Source organism: Chironomus tepperi, unplaced genomic scaffold (genome assembly GCF_022539635.2).
Source record: "Chironomus tepperi strain 1889 unplaced genomic scaffold, CSIRO-AGI_Ctep_v1 contig_93, whole genome shotgun sequence".
NCBI lineage: Eukaryota > Metazoa > Arthropoda > Insecta > Diptera > Chironomidae > Chironomus > Chironomus tepperi.
In genome coordinates, this window is record NW_027226215.1 from 1,148,148 (window position 1) to 1,165,120 (window position 16,973).

General features: G+C 33.7%; 1 protein-coding gene across 5 annotated transcripts in view; it reads right to left on the reverse strand.

Annotated features, from left to right (window-relative positions):
• LOC139086995 (gamma-aminobutyric acid receptor subunit alpha-1) overlaps positions 1-13,157 on the reverse strand; it is a 47,071-nt gene extending 33,914 nt beyond the window's left edge. For 3 of the 5 annotated variants that reach the window (XM_070635683.1, XM_070635679.1, XM_070635676.1), the window contains exons 1-2: positions 13,012-13,157; positions 2,628-2,809 (exon numbers count right to left, since the gene is read on the reverse strand). In XM_070635683.1, the coding sequence (XP_070491784.1) occupies positions 2,628-2,671 (44 nt within the window). In that variant the 5' untranslated portion in view covers positions 2,672-2,809; positions 13,012-13,157. Of the gene's footprint in view, positions 1-2,627; positions 2,818-13,011 lie in introns of all 5 variants that reach the window. The other 2 variants (XM_070635678.1, XM_070635677.1) reach the window with 2 other exon arrangements.
• Positions 13,158-16,973: the final 3,816 nt, after the last annotated feature.

The following is a 16,973-nucleotide window of genomic DNA, read 5'->3' on the forward strand; positions in this document are numbered from 1 at the left end:
CATCAAAATTTGTGCTGGAACTAGCGGAAGTGTCGGTTCCACATGTTTTTCAAAAAAGTTCAAAAATGGAATTAGGTTCGATATTTAAGAAAATGAAGTTTTTGGAAGTTCAGGCACTGGATATAGTCAGTTCCTCACTTCCAAATGCACAAGGTTGTCGATTTTAGAGCAAACTTTGCAATAGCACAACTTTTGCATCATTATTGTCTTCATTTTTGAGAATTTTCATACAGTTTGCTATTTTGGCATAGAAAAATGATAAAAAGAAGTACTTCCAGACCTTAAAAGTTCATGTCTAATACTTAAAATGACAACCTGGATTCAAACATAAAAGAAAGTAACCTTTCTGGACTTCGGAAACAATCAAATGATTGCCAATAACGGCCAATAACAACCAAAATATTTTTCCATACATTTAATTTCGCTCCCGCTCTTGAGAGCGAAATTCAGAATTTCACTCCTGCTCCTGGGAGTGAAATTTTTTTGGAGTGAAATAAAAAATTTTGCTCTCAGGAGCGTGAGGAAAATTGATCAATTTCGCTCAAGAGTGAAATAAAAATAAGAGTTTTTTTATTCAATTCGACTCCTTTGATTTTCGCTCTTAAGAGTGAAATTAAAAATTTTAAACACTACTTGGCCCCCATATGAACCGTAAGAGACGAAGTTGGTCTGATGACACTTTGAAGACAAAAGCAACGAAAATGAGGCAATGGTCTACTTTGTTAGAAAGTCGGGCAGTCGACTCAAAGGTTCCGGGTTCGATCCCAAGGAAAAGTGTAGTTGAATTCGGGAGCTTTTTCGCTGTTCTAGTCACATCAACTCAGATTATGTATACGCGGCACATAAATTGTCGCTAGCTACTTACTTACTACTTACTGGAACCATGCTCCGATGTGGAGCCAAGTTTTCTACAAAAGGACTTCCATCTGTTTCTGTTGCTGGTCTTATCACAAAGTTTGTACAAACCGCTTGCTACGTTGCTAGCTAAGTTGCATTAATAAACCCTGGGTCATGCAGCGTGCAGAGTTGTGGAAAAGCAAATTGTCCATTGGGACAAAAACCCGTCATCACTTCTGTGACGACGAAAAGAGGTAATTGCCATATTGTACAGCTCGGGAACTGATCATGTTAGAGATTTCAAGTCAGTCTATATACACATCCCACCCACATTCCATATTCAATATCTACAGATTTAAAGCTGAAAAACATTGAAAATTTTGAAAATTTAAACATGACAATCATTGATAAGAGATATGATTAATGTCAAGCAACTGACATTTGACAGCAACATAATAAGTCTCTAAAGTAACTTGGAAGCAATTTGGTTGAAAACATTATTTTGATTTGTTTTGTTGATGTCTATACGGAAGTTATTATCCGATATTATATAACTTGAGTGTGATTTCATGTGAAAAAAATTTAATGAGTTACTGTGAAGAAAATGTTCATGAACTCATTTCCATCGATTTTCGTGTGAAGTAAACTCTTCAAATCCCATCGCAATAAAAAATATTGAAAATATTTAAAAAAGGATGAAAAATAAATAAATTTTTCTATACAATAAAAGGCTTCAAGTCGATAAAGATTGACGCAATGCATGATAAATTCCCGAGTTATACAATATATTAAATAGATTGAAGTTGACAATGAACGTCGTCATGAACATGCTCACAAAAATGAGTATATCCAAGTCTACTGATTGGGTATAATCATGAGTACGCTCATTTTGATGAGGATTTAAAGATGGAAAATGATTTTATAGAGCAGTTGTGGCCAAATTTTAGACAGCCAAAAGGCAGCAATAGCATAGTGGTTAGAACGTCGCCCAACCAATCCTATCGACCCGGACTCGATCCCAGGGAAAGCCTAATAATTGAATTCGGGCACTTCTTCGCTGTTTCTAGTCATACCAGTTCGGTTTGTGGATTTGCGACACTCAAACTGTAGCTAAGGTAGGATGGAGTTTTCGACTTATTGAAAAATCGGGACATTTTGAAACTTGGTCCGGACACAACAGCAAGATAGAAAAGAATAGCAGCGTCCCGGCAAAAATACAGCAGATGGCCATTAAGCTAGGAACATTAAATTGGTCTCTGGTTTGACCCCTTAAAGTTGAAAAATTTGGTAAGCAGCCTTTTTAAGTTTGGAAAAAATCATAATCGTCTATATTTGGGTTTTTTCAAAAAGACACATCTGTAATTTATTATGGCAAATCACAGATTGCTCATCTTCGCTTACGTAGAGGTTGTAAGTTACAACTTGTAACTAAGATTTCCGTAAAAGAGTCTCAGGGGATGGACAATTTAAGTGACAAACGAATAAAAAAAGACAAACTTTGTCATTTGAGTTGTTAGCCCCCTAGAGAGTCTTAAATGATTCATAGCTGAGCCTCTCTCTCATCTGTGTCGTTCGGAATTTTGTTTATTTTCAAGGTTATTTCAGACAATATTTATAAATATCACAATCATTGTTCAATATTTTAAATGATTTATTTTGGATTTTAAAAATAACTTTCATATTTATATCTAAGATTTAAGGAGGTAAATCCTTTCTCAATTCCAATTGAAACTTTCCCGCGTAAACCTCCTACCCCAAAAAATATAAATTGCGAATAAAATCATACTTACATTGTTACGATGAGTAAATATGCGATGTTGAGTATCATTGGCATTATACTTGTTCCTTTATGCTTTTCCTCTTTGTTACTTTATGATTTTTCTTCACTTTATTTATGTTTGAGATTATCGTTTGAATTGAGTTTTTTTTTGATTTCACTGATTATCAATATGAAGCTTATGAAGATTACACTCTGTAGCGCTTATTTATTTTCATCATTACAAAAAGCTTTGCAATTTTTTTTTAAAGTGAATGGCAAAAATATAAATCTTTTAAGTACAGTATGGAAATAATAATGTAATCCGATTAAAGCAATTGATTTAAAATTGTGTGATAAATGTCTTTTTTTTTTGTTTCCATCGTCAATTATTTGAGCGTAAAAGTTTTTGATTCTGCTGGCTGAATTTAGTTGGAATTTACATAAAATTTGGAATGTTTATTTTGATAGCAGTTAGTGGAGTTTTTAGTTTTTACAGTTTAATGGATGTAAAAATGCTTTTGGATAATTTGTAGTATCACCATAAATGTGCAAACCCTTTAATATCTGAGTTTCAAATTTCATGTCCATTCTCATCTTAAGATTTTGTATTGTGCCTTTGGTGAGAATTTCAGATATTCAGCTCTAAGTTACTATGTTTACCAAGCTTAGATACCAATACTAATGTGCACATCCTGAAGTTTGGATACTTAGAATTCATATAATGTTTGAAGGGCTTATTCTTATAAGCTTGGTGCATTGCGGTCAATGATCTATTGAACAACATCCTTTAAGACCTACATTGTAAAGCGGAATTCGAACCACTTGCAAGTTTTGCACATTGCAAGGACACGAGCATTTCATAAGATCTAATGTTCCTAGTTACAATTAGAGTGCACCAAATTCTACCATGAAAATCATCCAGATATGAATATATGCTTGTAGATAAGCCTAGCAATGGAGACGCATCGTGAAAAAAATTCTAGCCTGCATCCAACCTAGCTGCTGAGCTTCATAACCAAAACGGCGAAATTGAAAAATATCTTCAAAAATTAGAAAATTTCTGGAATTGTACGTAAGGTTCTGGGGTAAGTTTTACCATTAAGGCCACTGATGCCCTTTCACAGCTGATTTTAACTCATATATGTTGTAATTATCCATAATTATTGATTAGCACACCAGTAAAGTCACATACCGACATGACTCTGGCATCATACCGGATTTGATCCTAAGATCAAATTAGAATCACAGCAACCTGGTGCCGGATGTTGAATCGATAAATCGACTTGTGATATTCGGGCCACATTACTACACAATATGAATCAAATATCATGTAGACAACAACAACATAATCATCAGGATCCTACATACTTCTTCAAAAGATAATAAAATAAACTCAAAATGACAAGAATTAATAGAGTTGTGAACACATATACAGTGACATAAATGAAAACTTTTAAAATTTGCGGTCTATTTATTTGTTATATAAACCCGAGAATAGATGAAGATGAAAGAAGGAAGAAGAAAATCGTAAATTCAACTCGAATTGCTGTGCGCAAACAATACACAATACAAACTAGTATAATTGCTGACATGGTAATGGGAATCGGAAGATTAAAAACCAGGAAATAAACACTTAAGTGTCATTTAACTGCTCCTTCAACGTGCTGTAGTGTGGATTTACGTAATTTTTCATCTCATGAAAAGTCATTTTAATGAAGTTTAATTTTTTTCAATGTATGTTAGGGCATTAGAGGTGTAAATTAAGCCTCAAGATTCCTTTCTTTTTGTGTTATTGTTTTCCAAGCTATTAATGACAATAATGACATCAAAATGTGTTTGTTGACTTCTTTGAGGAGATCACTTTAATTCAATTATAAAGGTTTAACCCTTTTTTGCACTCAAAAATTTTGTAATCTTGCCTTTAAAATGGAATTGTCTTTTTTGCAACATTCTCATATGCTGGAAAGTGTTTTTTGAAGCAATATTAAATTCCATGTTGTGCCAAATTATTTGAGGAAATGAATGAAAAAGGGGAGAGAAAAACATCTTCAAGTGCTTAATAAATATACAGAAAAAGGTTTTACAGAAAATTGTCTCATTTTGTCGTCATTGAGCTATGGCTACATTGTCTTAGAAATTATTATTTTATGGTTTGTTGAATGATCAGAGTTGAAACTGTGAACATAAATGTTTATTTGTGGTCACTGAATCCGAGCAGCATGCTTTAAATCAATAAAACTCTTTACAAAAGGAGCTATTCACTTATTACATAATGCTCTTAGGAGGTGGGTAGGTGTAAAGGTTAAGATTTTGTTGACAGTAATGTATTGGAATAGGTTTAAGGATGCATTTAAATGGCACAATGCGGCAAACCATAAATTGGATAGAAATCCTTAATCACGGCGTCGTTAGGGCGACTTTGAGTCCTATCATTAACACGGCTACACAACGAACCTCCAGCGAACATTGTGTGCTGTTAGGGACACTTATCGTACATATTTTTGGACATTTCCCTAAGTTATATCAAAGATAATTCAGATTAGTCGTCTTTAATTAGAATTTCATTCAGTTTTAGGATGATCCCAATTGAGTCAAAATCAGCCGTCATGATTATTGAATTCGTTATGTTGCTCGGGTTGTATCTCCATGGTGTCATTATTGTATCTTTGCATCTTAAAAAATCTCCATTTTTTTATCAATTTCTATAGTATTGGTGCGATTTGGGCAACTTCGCATCCTAACGTTACTACAGCAATATATCGGTGTCCAAACAAACACGTTATGCAGTATGGATATAGCACAAAATTGGATTCTTTCCTTTATCCAACTCTGCACACGTAGCGCACAAAAAACAGCACCGTAAATTAAATTTAAGAAGATCGTATTTGCTCAAAATTAAATTTTCCATGAATAAATAAATTTATTAAATTCAAAATAATTTAACTAAAGTCAAACGATAGGTAGGCAAAATAGGCAAAAAAGAAAAGTAAAGGGATTAAATATTAAATTGGAAGAGAGTAAAGGAACCAAAAAGGGATTTAACATTCGAGATTACTTTCTCTCTCCGTCCTAGACACATCGGAATGTATGTCCACATATTCATTTCTACTCTAATTAATCTATGGGGATTGAAGCTGGTGGTTGAGTTATTTTAAACCACCAAAATGAATTTCATGTCATGACATGGATCACAGGATGATATCCTTATTTATTCTCATACCTAATGTGAATTATGGAACAAAAAAGCAACCACACTTGTTTTTTTGAAATGCTAGCAGACATAATACAAATTAAAATGAAAGTCCAGCTGTTCTTTTTTCGGAACAAACATGAGGACGAGAGACAATTGAAGTTCTTTAAGTTTTCTAGACCTTGGGCTAAAAATGCTAATGAATTGCAATTGGGAATGTAGAGGAAGATTAAAGTTTGTTACTTTTAAGTTGATGAATTGCGGAAAATTTAAATGCAGTCGTGAATAGGGTTTCTGAAAAACGGCATTTTTAAAAAACGGCCGTTTCCGTTTTTTTCTGAAAAACGGCCGTTAACGGGTCCGTTTTTTTAATGGAAGGGAAAAAATACGTTGCATTCAAATTGAAGTCTTTTTTGATTTGCCAAGATATGTACATGAAAAATTTACTTCTAAAAGTATACCGCAGGCCAAAAAAATTGACGAATAATTATTTTCTTAGTTTAAATTATTATTTAAAAATTTTTTTGAGTCGAAAAATTAATAAATTTTTGAAAATTTACCAAAAATTCAGAGAAAAAGTCATATTAAAGAACGGAAAAACGGCTAGCAAAAAACGGCCGTTTTCCGTTTTTATTTTTCCGAAAAAACGGCCCGTTTTCCGTTTTCGTTAACGGCATCAGAAACCCTAGTCGTGAATATAGCTGGATTTAATGAGATGCAAACTGTTTAAGGGAGCGTCCGGAAATTATGGAACGCTGAATAGCAATTTTAGATCCTTTTCATTCACTGGAATGGTTTGTAGCAAAATAATGAACCAAAATTGTATTTGGTAACCAAATTGTACACTTTCTCCTTGTATGTATCCCGAACCCTACATGTACTCGTATCTCTGTATTTGCCCTCTCCCTCTGCATGTACCCTCTTTCTATGCATGTTCCCCTACTTCTACATGTATCCTTACCCCGACGTGTACCCCTACTCCTGCATGTACCCACTGCCTCTACATGTACCTCAACCCTTGCATGTACCTCCTCTTTCTGCATGTACCGCCTTTCCCTCCAGTACCTCCCCCCTGAATGAACCTCTTTCAGGATGAAGACAGAAAGTTTTCAAGATGAGGAGTTGGGACTGTAAAATTTAGGGGAGTTTTGGAAAGTTTTAGGAAAATTGGAGATAAGGTAAATTTAGAAGGATGAGAGAGTTAACCCCTAAACCCCCTGATTAATATTTTAGTAGTGCTTAACATTTTAATGAATACCAACTAGATTAGGCTATATCTGCTCTCATTGAATTACAAATAACTGCACGTTGCCTCAATTTTCTACCAGAAAACACACATGTAATCCATATGTCTACTTCAAATCACTCTAGCATAATAAGCATTTCATGTATCCCTATATAAACAGGATTATGTCGTACTATAATACTATTAAATGCCTGCTAATTGTTCTCAAGCCAAACCACTGCTAAACTTCCTTATAAAGACATATAAACTCTGTTGAATCAGTTTTTTGAAAGACAAAGCTCACATTAAGCTACTATTATTTCCCTATGATTAATTTAGTCTCCCCAAAAATTGATGTCATTTACAGAAAAGCTGCCTGAATAATTTCAATGGAATCAAAGGTTGCCTTTTATAAAGATAAAAATATTCCTCAATCATACCCTTTCCCATTGTAAATACTTTTAAACAATGAATCGAAAAGCATGTTCAATTACCCAAGTTGATTACAAAAAAAAGATACCGTACACAAGCCACAAGTAAATAAAGAATCAGGTTCATTGCTCCGAGCAGCACAATATATTTGCTTGGGTACTGTGATACGTCACCGAATAGAGTCGCCATTTAGAGAATCGGGATGTTGGGAACTCTAGGCGTCCTCATCAACACACATTGACGGCATTCATTATCCTCTATTTTCCTGAATGCACTTCAAATTCCTGACCCGTTCCTTCCTTGTCTAGAATAACAAATTGTGGCTTGATTTTGTACATTAAGCAGTTGTAGTATCTAAACTTCCGAAAAAGGACAAATTTGGATATGGCTGGATTTGAACCCACGACTTTCAGGTTTCTATACCTAAATTTGAGTCAAGCTTCATACCTATTTGACCAGCAAGGCACTTGACTGCTTTAAATATCTGTTTGCTAAGGGAACGATACATTGTCAAATTAAAGGTTACTCTACCTTAAAGCAGTATGCAGAAGATAAGTCATTTTTTATTTAGGGAGTTGACGCAGTCACACTCAAAGCAGCAAAAACGTGGCAATGGTCTAGTTGGTTAGGAAGTCGGGAAGTCGTCTCAAAGGTCTTGAGTTCGATCCCAGAGAAAGTCTAAAGTCGCGGTCACTTTGCAGCCAATCCCTAGCAAATTAAAGATTTTTTTCCAAGGAGTGTGAGTTTTGAACCTCTAAACTACTTTTCCCTCAAGGCAGTGTGACATCATTTCCAACGACAAGTACGATCCTTTGAATTGTGTTGCTCATACTCAATTTACACAAAAAATTCTAAAATTCAATTTGTTAAAGACAAAAATTTTCATTTCTATGAAGCTTTAGTAAAAAGTAAAACTTTTCCATGTACATTATTGTGCATATTATGCATACACAAATAGATCACAGCAGTTGGTATAATTTTGGGTGTTGTCAAAAAAAGTAAAATCAAGGATGAAAAACTGATAAAAATGAAAATTTTTTCGGCTGTGTTGATTGATGGGAAAATATTATAAATGATGTTTTTGATGCCTTTTTATGGAGTTTGTGATGAAATGGGAAAAATTTTGATGAAATTTTGTCTGCAGGCTTTATATTGGAATGTATGGAAAATAAATGAAGATGAAAGTGTGATGATTATCATAAATATTTAGTTGATACAGAGTTGGCAGGACTCCAATGTGGAGTCCGGACTTTCGGAGTCCGGACTCCGAATGTCCGGACTCCAAAAAAAAAAGTGGAGTCCGGACTCCAAAAGTCCGGACACCCGTGGAGTCCGGACTCCGAAAGTCCGGACTCCGGGACTCCGGGAGTCCGTGGAGTCCCATACAAAAATTTTTTTTTTCTTTTTCGGTTACACTGTGTAACAGTGGTAAATTTTTTGAAATTTTTTTCGGTTACACTGCGTAACCCGAGTTATAAAAGTGAATTTTGACATTTTTTTGGGTTACACTGCGTAACCCGAGTTATAAAAGTGAATTTTTTGACATTTTTTTCGGTTACACTGCGTAACCCGAGTTATAAAAGTGAATTTTTTGACATTTTTTTGGGTTACACTGCGTAACCCGAGTTGAAAAAGTGAATTTTTTGACATTTTTTTGGGTTACACTGCGTAACCCGAGTTGAAAAAGTGAATTTTTTGACATTTTTTTCGGTTACATTGCGTAACCCGAGCTAAAAAAATGGCATTTTTTTAGATTACACTGTGTAACAATGTCAAAAAATTCACTTTTTCAACTCGGGTTACGCAGTGTAACCCAAAAAAATGACAAAAAATTCACTTTTATAACTCGGGTTACGCAGTGTAACCCAAAAAAATGTCAAAAAATTCACTTTTATAACTCGGGTTACGCAGTGTAACCGAAAAAAATTTCAAAAAATTTACCACTGTTACACAGTGTAACCGAAAAAGAAAAAAAAATTTTTGTATGGGACTCCACGGACTCCCGGAGTCCCGGAGTCCGGACTTTCGGAGTCCGGACTCCCAATGTCCGGACTCCATTGGAGTCCGGACTCCAAAAAAAAAAAGTGGAGTCCGGACTCCAAATGTCCGGACTCCACAGACTTTCGGAGTCCGGACTCCAATGTCCTGCCAACTCTGAGTTGATATAAAAATAAACTTGAATCATTGAATGTGCAACATATTTTAGAGTTATGGAGATCATATCCAACGGCTATGTTATAGTTTTGAAATTAAGTGTATTGGCCTGTGTAATGAAATGAATATTAGGTGAAATTTTGCAATATTGACAACAGTTTTTTGGTAAATAAACAGATAGACAAACTTACTCATAACTTTACTGGCCGTACAGATCAACTGTGGACTAAACAAGTTAAACTGAAGGATACTTTACCATGAAGGTATTCGATCAACAGAAAGAAGAGGAATGCACTTAGTTTAACTATTGAAAATCCATCCCACTTTAGCTTCATGCCGGATTTTATCGAATCTGAGCTAGAATCAAAGGTTCTCAAGGATTATCGAGACCGATTCACTTGTAGTCTCGGACTCGGTCACGGTCTTGATCGTTAAAACCGAGACTGTGGGAAATTCAAACTGGAAGTCTTCTTCGTTATTATTGTTATCTTCAAGGATCTATGGATGATGATGCAATTTCCACAAATCTCAAAAATCAAGTTTCCAATCCTTTGTCTTTAAAGCACCAAACAATTTTGCTACAAATTCTCAATAAAAACCATCCTCAAAATACAAGATCCATGACAAAAACAATGATGCATAAGTAAAATTTGTAGTTTAATTAGGAAAACTTTTCCGCAAGTTTTGTTCCAGCAATTTAAAATAATTCATTCATAGTTTTATTCCTCAAACTCATCAACCGCAAAGTGAATAATTTAAGGATGTTTAAAAAATTCATGAAATTTCAAAACTTTGCCTCATTAAATATTAGCAAATTAATGACAGTAAATTTTTCATATTTTCTCACTCAAGACTGGAATTAAAGACACAAAAAAAAAATTCCCACATCCTCTTAAATTCAATTTTAAATTTTAATTGCTTAAATTAGAAACTCGATTAATACGAAATGAGGATGAGGATGAAAAAGGGGATTTGAGCAAAGGGAATCCGTCACTAAAATGAGATTCTTGTTGAATTATTATGTGAGAAAATGGAAATTTTTAAGCCATTACAAAATAGAATCAGGAGTGGGTAACCTGTGTGATGTGACAAACTTATTTTGTTACTTACATGGTCGAAGTCGAGTTGCAAAACAGACACCTGTGACAGGCAAAAATCGTACAATTTCTTGAAAATTTTCTGTTGTCTGCTTTGCAACTCTGGTCCTACAGATCAGTTGTGATCCATGACCTCCCTCAGAAGTCACCTAAAGTTGGCTTCCACTTGACAATTTACAATAACAAGTGCAATACTTTCTCTATTGACAGCTTCCTCCCAAGAGTTCTTTTTGGTCGTCCATGAGCTCTTTTTGGTCGTCTATGAGCCGCAGCACTCAAGTGAGCAGCCATAAATCTTTAAAAATGCCATTAGCTGTATTATTCGCACGGTTTTGGTCCAAGCTTGTCACAAAGGTGTTCTTACTTACTTAATTCCTTGGCGAAGACGCACAAAGGCTCATTGCCGCATTTATAGTTCGTCAGATGCTGGATCTGTCTTAAAATAACTTCTGACATTTTCTAATTTCCAGCACTTTCACATCGTTGCTCACACAGTAATCCCATGGGCACCACCTAGCTGTTCAGCGAAAATTAAAATGTTGCGCACCACTGCAGACATAGATGTATGCAAGATGTACGATAATGATAAATGTTGCTTCATAAATGGGAAAGGAAATTTATCTCAGAAATAGCTCAAAATTCTGTGAAGAACAAAACAAATGAACTTTAATAAAGCGGTACATTTAGGCAGAGTGATTTCATCAGCGCGTTTGTTAAAAGCACTTCAATCTCTTTTTTTGAAATGTAAAAAGGTTTAATAACAGCCATAAATCCTTTTTAAAGGTTTTTTGCTTGCTTTTGTTCAATTGATAAGCACATGTTTTTTAGTGAGACAAATTTGTTGGTAGGCACGTGGTGTAATTATGAAGTTCAGCCTATTCTTGGAGACTTTTTATGTAATTGTGTCAAGAGTCTTGATGGATTATGAGAAGCATAGATTACCTAATTAATCGATGGCACTTAAGAATTTTTTGTTTTGTTGTTATTTGATTTGGATTTAAATGGAAATTAAGACTAGATAAATAACTCAAAAGTGAATGTTAATGAAGTGTTTTTTTGGGGCAATTTTAAGCATTCTCAGTTTAACATTCTTAAGAGCAATTTTTGATAAGGAAATTTCGATTTGAACTGAGTAATTAATGTTTTTGATGATTTTTGTCTCGAATCTGAATATTTTTTTTTTTCAAAATCTTTTAACTTTTGTGATGGTGAAAATTTGAAATTTAATTTTTTCTTATTCACACCAAAATTTTATTTTGTGTTAATATATTTTTCACTCAAATTTTAAAAAATTATTCCAAATTTTGCGAAATCTACTACCTAATTTACAAACGTTTTAAATTTTAAATCTTAAATTTAAATTTTTGTCATGCCTGTACAGCCATTTGTAGGTATGGAAAAATTTGAAATGATTTTTCAAAATATAGATTTAAATAAACAGATTTTTGGAATTTTTAAAAAATATTTTAAATTCTTGAATATTAAAAAATCGAATTTGAATGGAAAAAAAATTAAATTTGAAAATTCACCGTTATTGAAGTTAAAAGATTTTGAAAGTGATTGCTAAGATCGAGAAAAGAATTTCTTGCATAGTCATCAAATTGCTTTAATGAATCTAATTAATGAAAATCAAATTATTGAAAAATATTTAAAAAATTTAAAAGTTTTAAAAATTTAAAAAATTTAAAAATGTTAAAAGTTTTAAAAAAAAGAATTGTTTTTGATATTAATTTGTTCACAAATCTTTAAATTTTGATAAAGCTTTGAAATTTGCCTATAACTTATTTTAAATTGATTTTTTCATGACTTAAAATTCAATTCAATAGTTCAAATAATTCAAATTCATTTTTTTTCAAGAGTAGAGAAAATTTAAAATTTTTGAACAAAATAAGCAAAAATTGACAACAAACATCCTTAGGAATGTCAGAACAATTTTAAAAAATTATAGAAAAATCAACAATTTAATTTTTTCTTTGAATTCTGCATCCTTTAGTAACAAAACCTTTCATAATTAAAATATAATAAAATATTAATAAACCCAACTAAGCTTCAAAGTAAATGTTCAAGCAGCATAGATCAAAAACTTTCATTTGCTCCACGAAAGACAAAGTAGAGAAAAAAAAAGTAAAAAATTGGCATTAAAATCACGTTCACATGAATTTATAATGGAAAACTTTTCTATTAAGTTAAACCTTAACAAGATTATAATGTTGTAAACATAGGAAATAAGTAATATTTATTTTTTTTTGTCATTCACTTGCACTTCCACAGCTTTTTGCAATATTTTATATTAACACACGATTGACGAAACTCTCACCCGTTACAAATTTCAGTCACACGAGACGACGATGAGCACAAAAAAAAAATCAAGAAATGCGTCGCACCATGATAAAAGCTAAACAGAAACTCCAAACGATGTACGACAAGCAGTGAAAGAATTCCGCAATGTTTTTCTGTTCTGTATCTTGCTTGCGAACATATTTTCCGTCAGTTTCTTCTTCCTTCATACTTTTTTTTTCATTCCTTACTCTGAATTTCATACATTCATTCGGATGAGATCCTCAGTAGATACGGCTGCTTTTTTCCCACCAACATGTAAAAATTTTCGACGATGCTTATGCTCATCGTCTCCGTAAAAGAGATGTTGATGGACATGCGCATTGATGCCATTCTTGTAGTTTCGTATTAAAACAACATCAGTGACAGCAACAGCATGAGATGGAGATTTAGGCTGTAATATTTGGACAACAATTCATCAAGATCCAGTCACGGCATGTAAAAAGACAATTGGAAAGTGAAAATTAGTTTTAAAAGAAATTTGTCCTTGGATGTTTTGGATGTAAAAAATGATTTGAGGTCGAATTTCACTTCTTATATTACACAAGTCCATCGATATTCCATCAAACTTCTGTCCTTATTCTCTAATTTCCTTATGTACCATAAAATGTTCATAGTTTTTTTATACGCTTAGAGTTGTGAATTTGATATCCGATGATAAACTTTATTGATGCGTGAAATCTAAAAAGAAGTGGATGTGGACGAAAGTTTGTTACGAGGGTGGACATCCCACCATAAAGCTTTAAATATGATAATTTGTCCTTCAAAATTAATAGAATAAATAAAGAATAAATGATTGATTATTTAAAGGAAATTTTAAGCCTGAATATTTCATCTAGTCTAGACTGTGGAAAAATAGGATCGATCCTTCAATAAATAGGAAAGGAACTTTTTTTTTTAAATTTAATTCCAATTTATTCATACCTTTATTCCACCTTTATTGATGAATTTCCCAAAACAGATGGAATATTTTCTTGTTTTTGATCAGCATGGATGTTTATTGCTGAATTCTTGGAAGCTCACAAAATCAATAAATATTAAAAATACGAAATAGGTTAAGAGGGTTGATTTTCTAATATTTGTTGGAATATGATGAACATCTTCTTATTCTTTTCTTTTACTTAATGACTTTAAGCCAAAATATATCAGAGATAGAAGTTAAAACAAATTTTTGAATCTTTGAATTGAGTCATGTCGACTTTTTCATATTAAATATCCAAGTCGACTAAGTCAATCCAATTCTAAATCCAAATCGAAATATGTCATTGACTTATTGATTCATATCCAAAGCATCATACACAATAGTTTGTCACGAATCATTGTTTTTGAAGTAACTTATATAAAATATAGTGATTATGCCAGTGGTGGGCAACCTTTTATTTTTTGCGGCACACCTTACTGGTAAGCCTCAACCGAAACCGCACACATTCATCTTATACCATAATTTAAGACGACATAAACACCAAATGACCTTCAAAATTCAGACACAAAAATTAAAGATTCATATCGCAAAGAATTCATTCCTTCCTCTTTTGTATTTTTACAGAAGAAGAATCAACAGATGGAAATTAATCAAAATCCAAAGTTCTCATTTAATTTAATTAATCTCCCAAAAATAGCTTTCCAGAACCACGAAACCCATCCACAAAAAATGATTTAAATAACTTGTCATTCAGTCACAAATTTAAAAGAATTTCCTTAAATAAATAATATTGAAATGAAATTTTTCATATTCCTTTAATATCCATAAAGTATTCGCCCTAAATTTCCAACTGAGTAAATAATATTGTCCTCGGGTAAACCAAAATGAGACTTGAAGATAATGTTGATGGTCAAAAAGGAATAAAATTTATTATGAAAAATCTCCGAGATTTCCTTTTTATGTTTCCGTTTCTCACTTTCTCGAGTTACACTTTTTGAATTAATTTATGACTTTTTTTCTTCCTTCTTCTTCTTGAAATATTCACAATGCTGTAAATGAGCATAGAGATGATGACATTTTTATGCTGTTTTGAGTAAATGAATTTTTTTTTCTTGAATCAATGGAAGGAGGTTGGGAGATGTCTGGCTCATTACACTGTTGCAATTAGAGTTGACGGATGCATTGCATCAGTGGAATAGCCAGAAATTTATTGTGAAGCTGAGTAAGGAGGGAGGAGGGAATTGCATTTAATATGGGAATCGTAATTAGGGTATGATGTCTTTTCATCAAAGTTGGAAGTCAGGAAAGGTGTACTCTTGAACCCACCAGGGACAAGGCTCAACACTAATTGTATGAATTTAGAAGGGAAAAATAACGGAAGCGTAGGAGTTAGATTGGTGGTTTGGGAATGTTTTAATGAAAATACTAACAAATCGAGGAATTATGTCCAAAAAAAGTAAGTTTTGACTTTCAACCTAACCTCTCTGAACACATCCCCACATGGCATAGGAAAAAATTTCTTTTCGGCCATTTCTTGTGCCTAGCCACTACCTTGACTGCCTCTGGCTATGTCTAGAAAACCTTAGTTTCTAGCTTTGTCTAAAAATTCCGAGCAATAGCTTCTAAAGTCAACCCAGACCTGTTCAAAAAATTCAAACATATTCTTCGTTTTTTAATAATTTATGAAAATGTATGTAGGTACAGGAAAATGGTAAGATCTATTGGTCAGATTTGCATAGGTATAGATTTTGCATGTAATATCAGAACAGCACAATTTGCATGCTAGGAAATCGCTTCGTCGCCGTATTAAGGAAATGCACAACGTTGCTCTGACGGCTCCGTGATGGCTGATTTCAATATGATAAAATGCGGTTCATCGTTTTGTGCCCCTCGGGACAGACAGTGACAAAAAAAATGAAACCTTGATTGGTGACAATTCTGATTTCCATAAAAATCTAGTTTCCAAAAGTTGGCCACTGAATTGCCTAATATTTTCCAAACTCAGATTGGATCCAAATCCCATAATCAAGTTGACAATGCTTCTCACTCAGTGTTGTACTTATAATATTATGTTATTATTATAAATTAAAAGGAAATTCCCTTTCCTATAAATACTTAGGGAAAAGAAATCAAGCAGCCATAAAAAGTAGGAAGAGTGAAAAAAAGGGATTCAAAAAGGAATAGAAGGCAAATAATGCAAAGTAAACGTCTGTGACGTGTCTCTATTAGAAGAGCATTAAATGTTTATTTTAAGGATGGGGAAACTGAAAATTTCTACTTAATAATAATAAAAAAAATCGGAGATAAGAAGAACTGAGGAAAGGAAAAATGAGATGTTAGGAATGTAGTCACATGTATGTACTTTACTTACTTACTTCCTTGGCTGGGGCGCACGAGGGCCCATTGCCGCGCGTAGGGAATGTCTGAAGACAGCTCTATCCTTCGAAACCTTCTGCCAGTTCGGGATATTAAGGACTCTAGCGTCCTTTTCAATACATGCAATCCAGGAATTCTTTGGTCTTCCACGCGACCTCTTGCCATCCACAAAGTCTGAGGTAGTTACCTTAAGGACTGGGGCGTCACTTGGCCTTCTGTATATATGGCCTGCCCATCTCAAGCGATTCGCGCGAAGGACTGTCACTATATCTGCATCCTGGAATAACAGATAAAGTTCATTATTATGTCTAGACCTATACTCTTCTCCTTCCTTCACAGGGCCATAAATCGCTCGTAGCACTCGTCTCTCAAAGACACCTAATGCGTCCTCATCCGCTTGTGTTGAATTCCAGGTTTCTGAACCATATAGCGCAATGACCCGGATAAGCGTCTTGTACAGCATGACTTTGGTTCCTCTCGATAGACTCTTGGATGTTAGGAGGTGCTTTAAGCTGTAGAATGCACCATATGCCGAGTGGATCCGCTTGCGTACTTCGATTGTAACGTCTGCCTTGTTGTTTACAAATGACCCGAGGTATTTGAACTCCTCGACTACTTCAAAACGTTTACTCTCGACGTTTAGA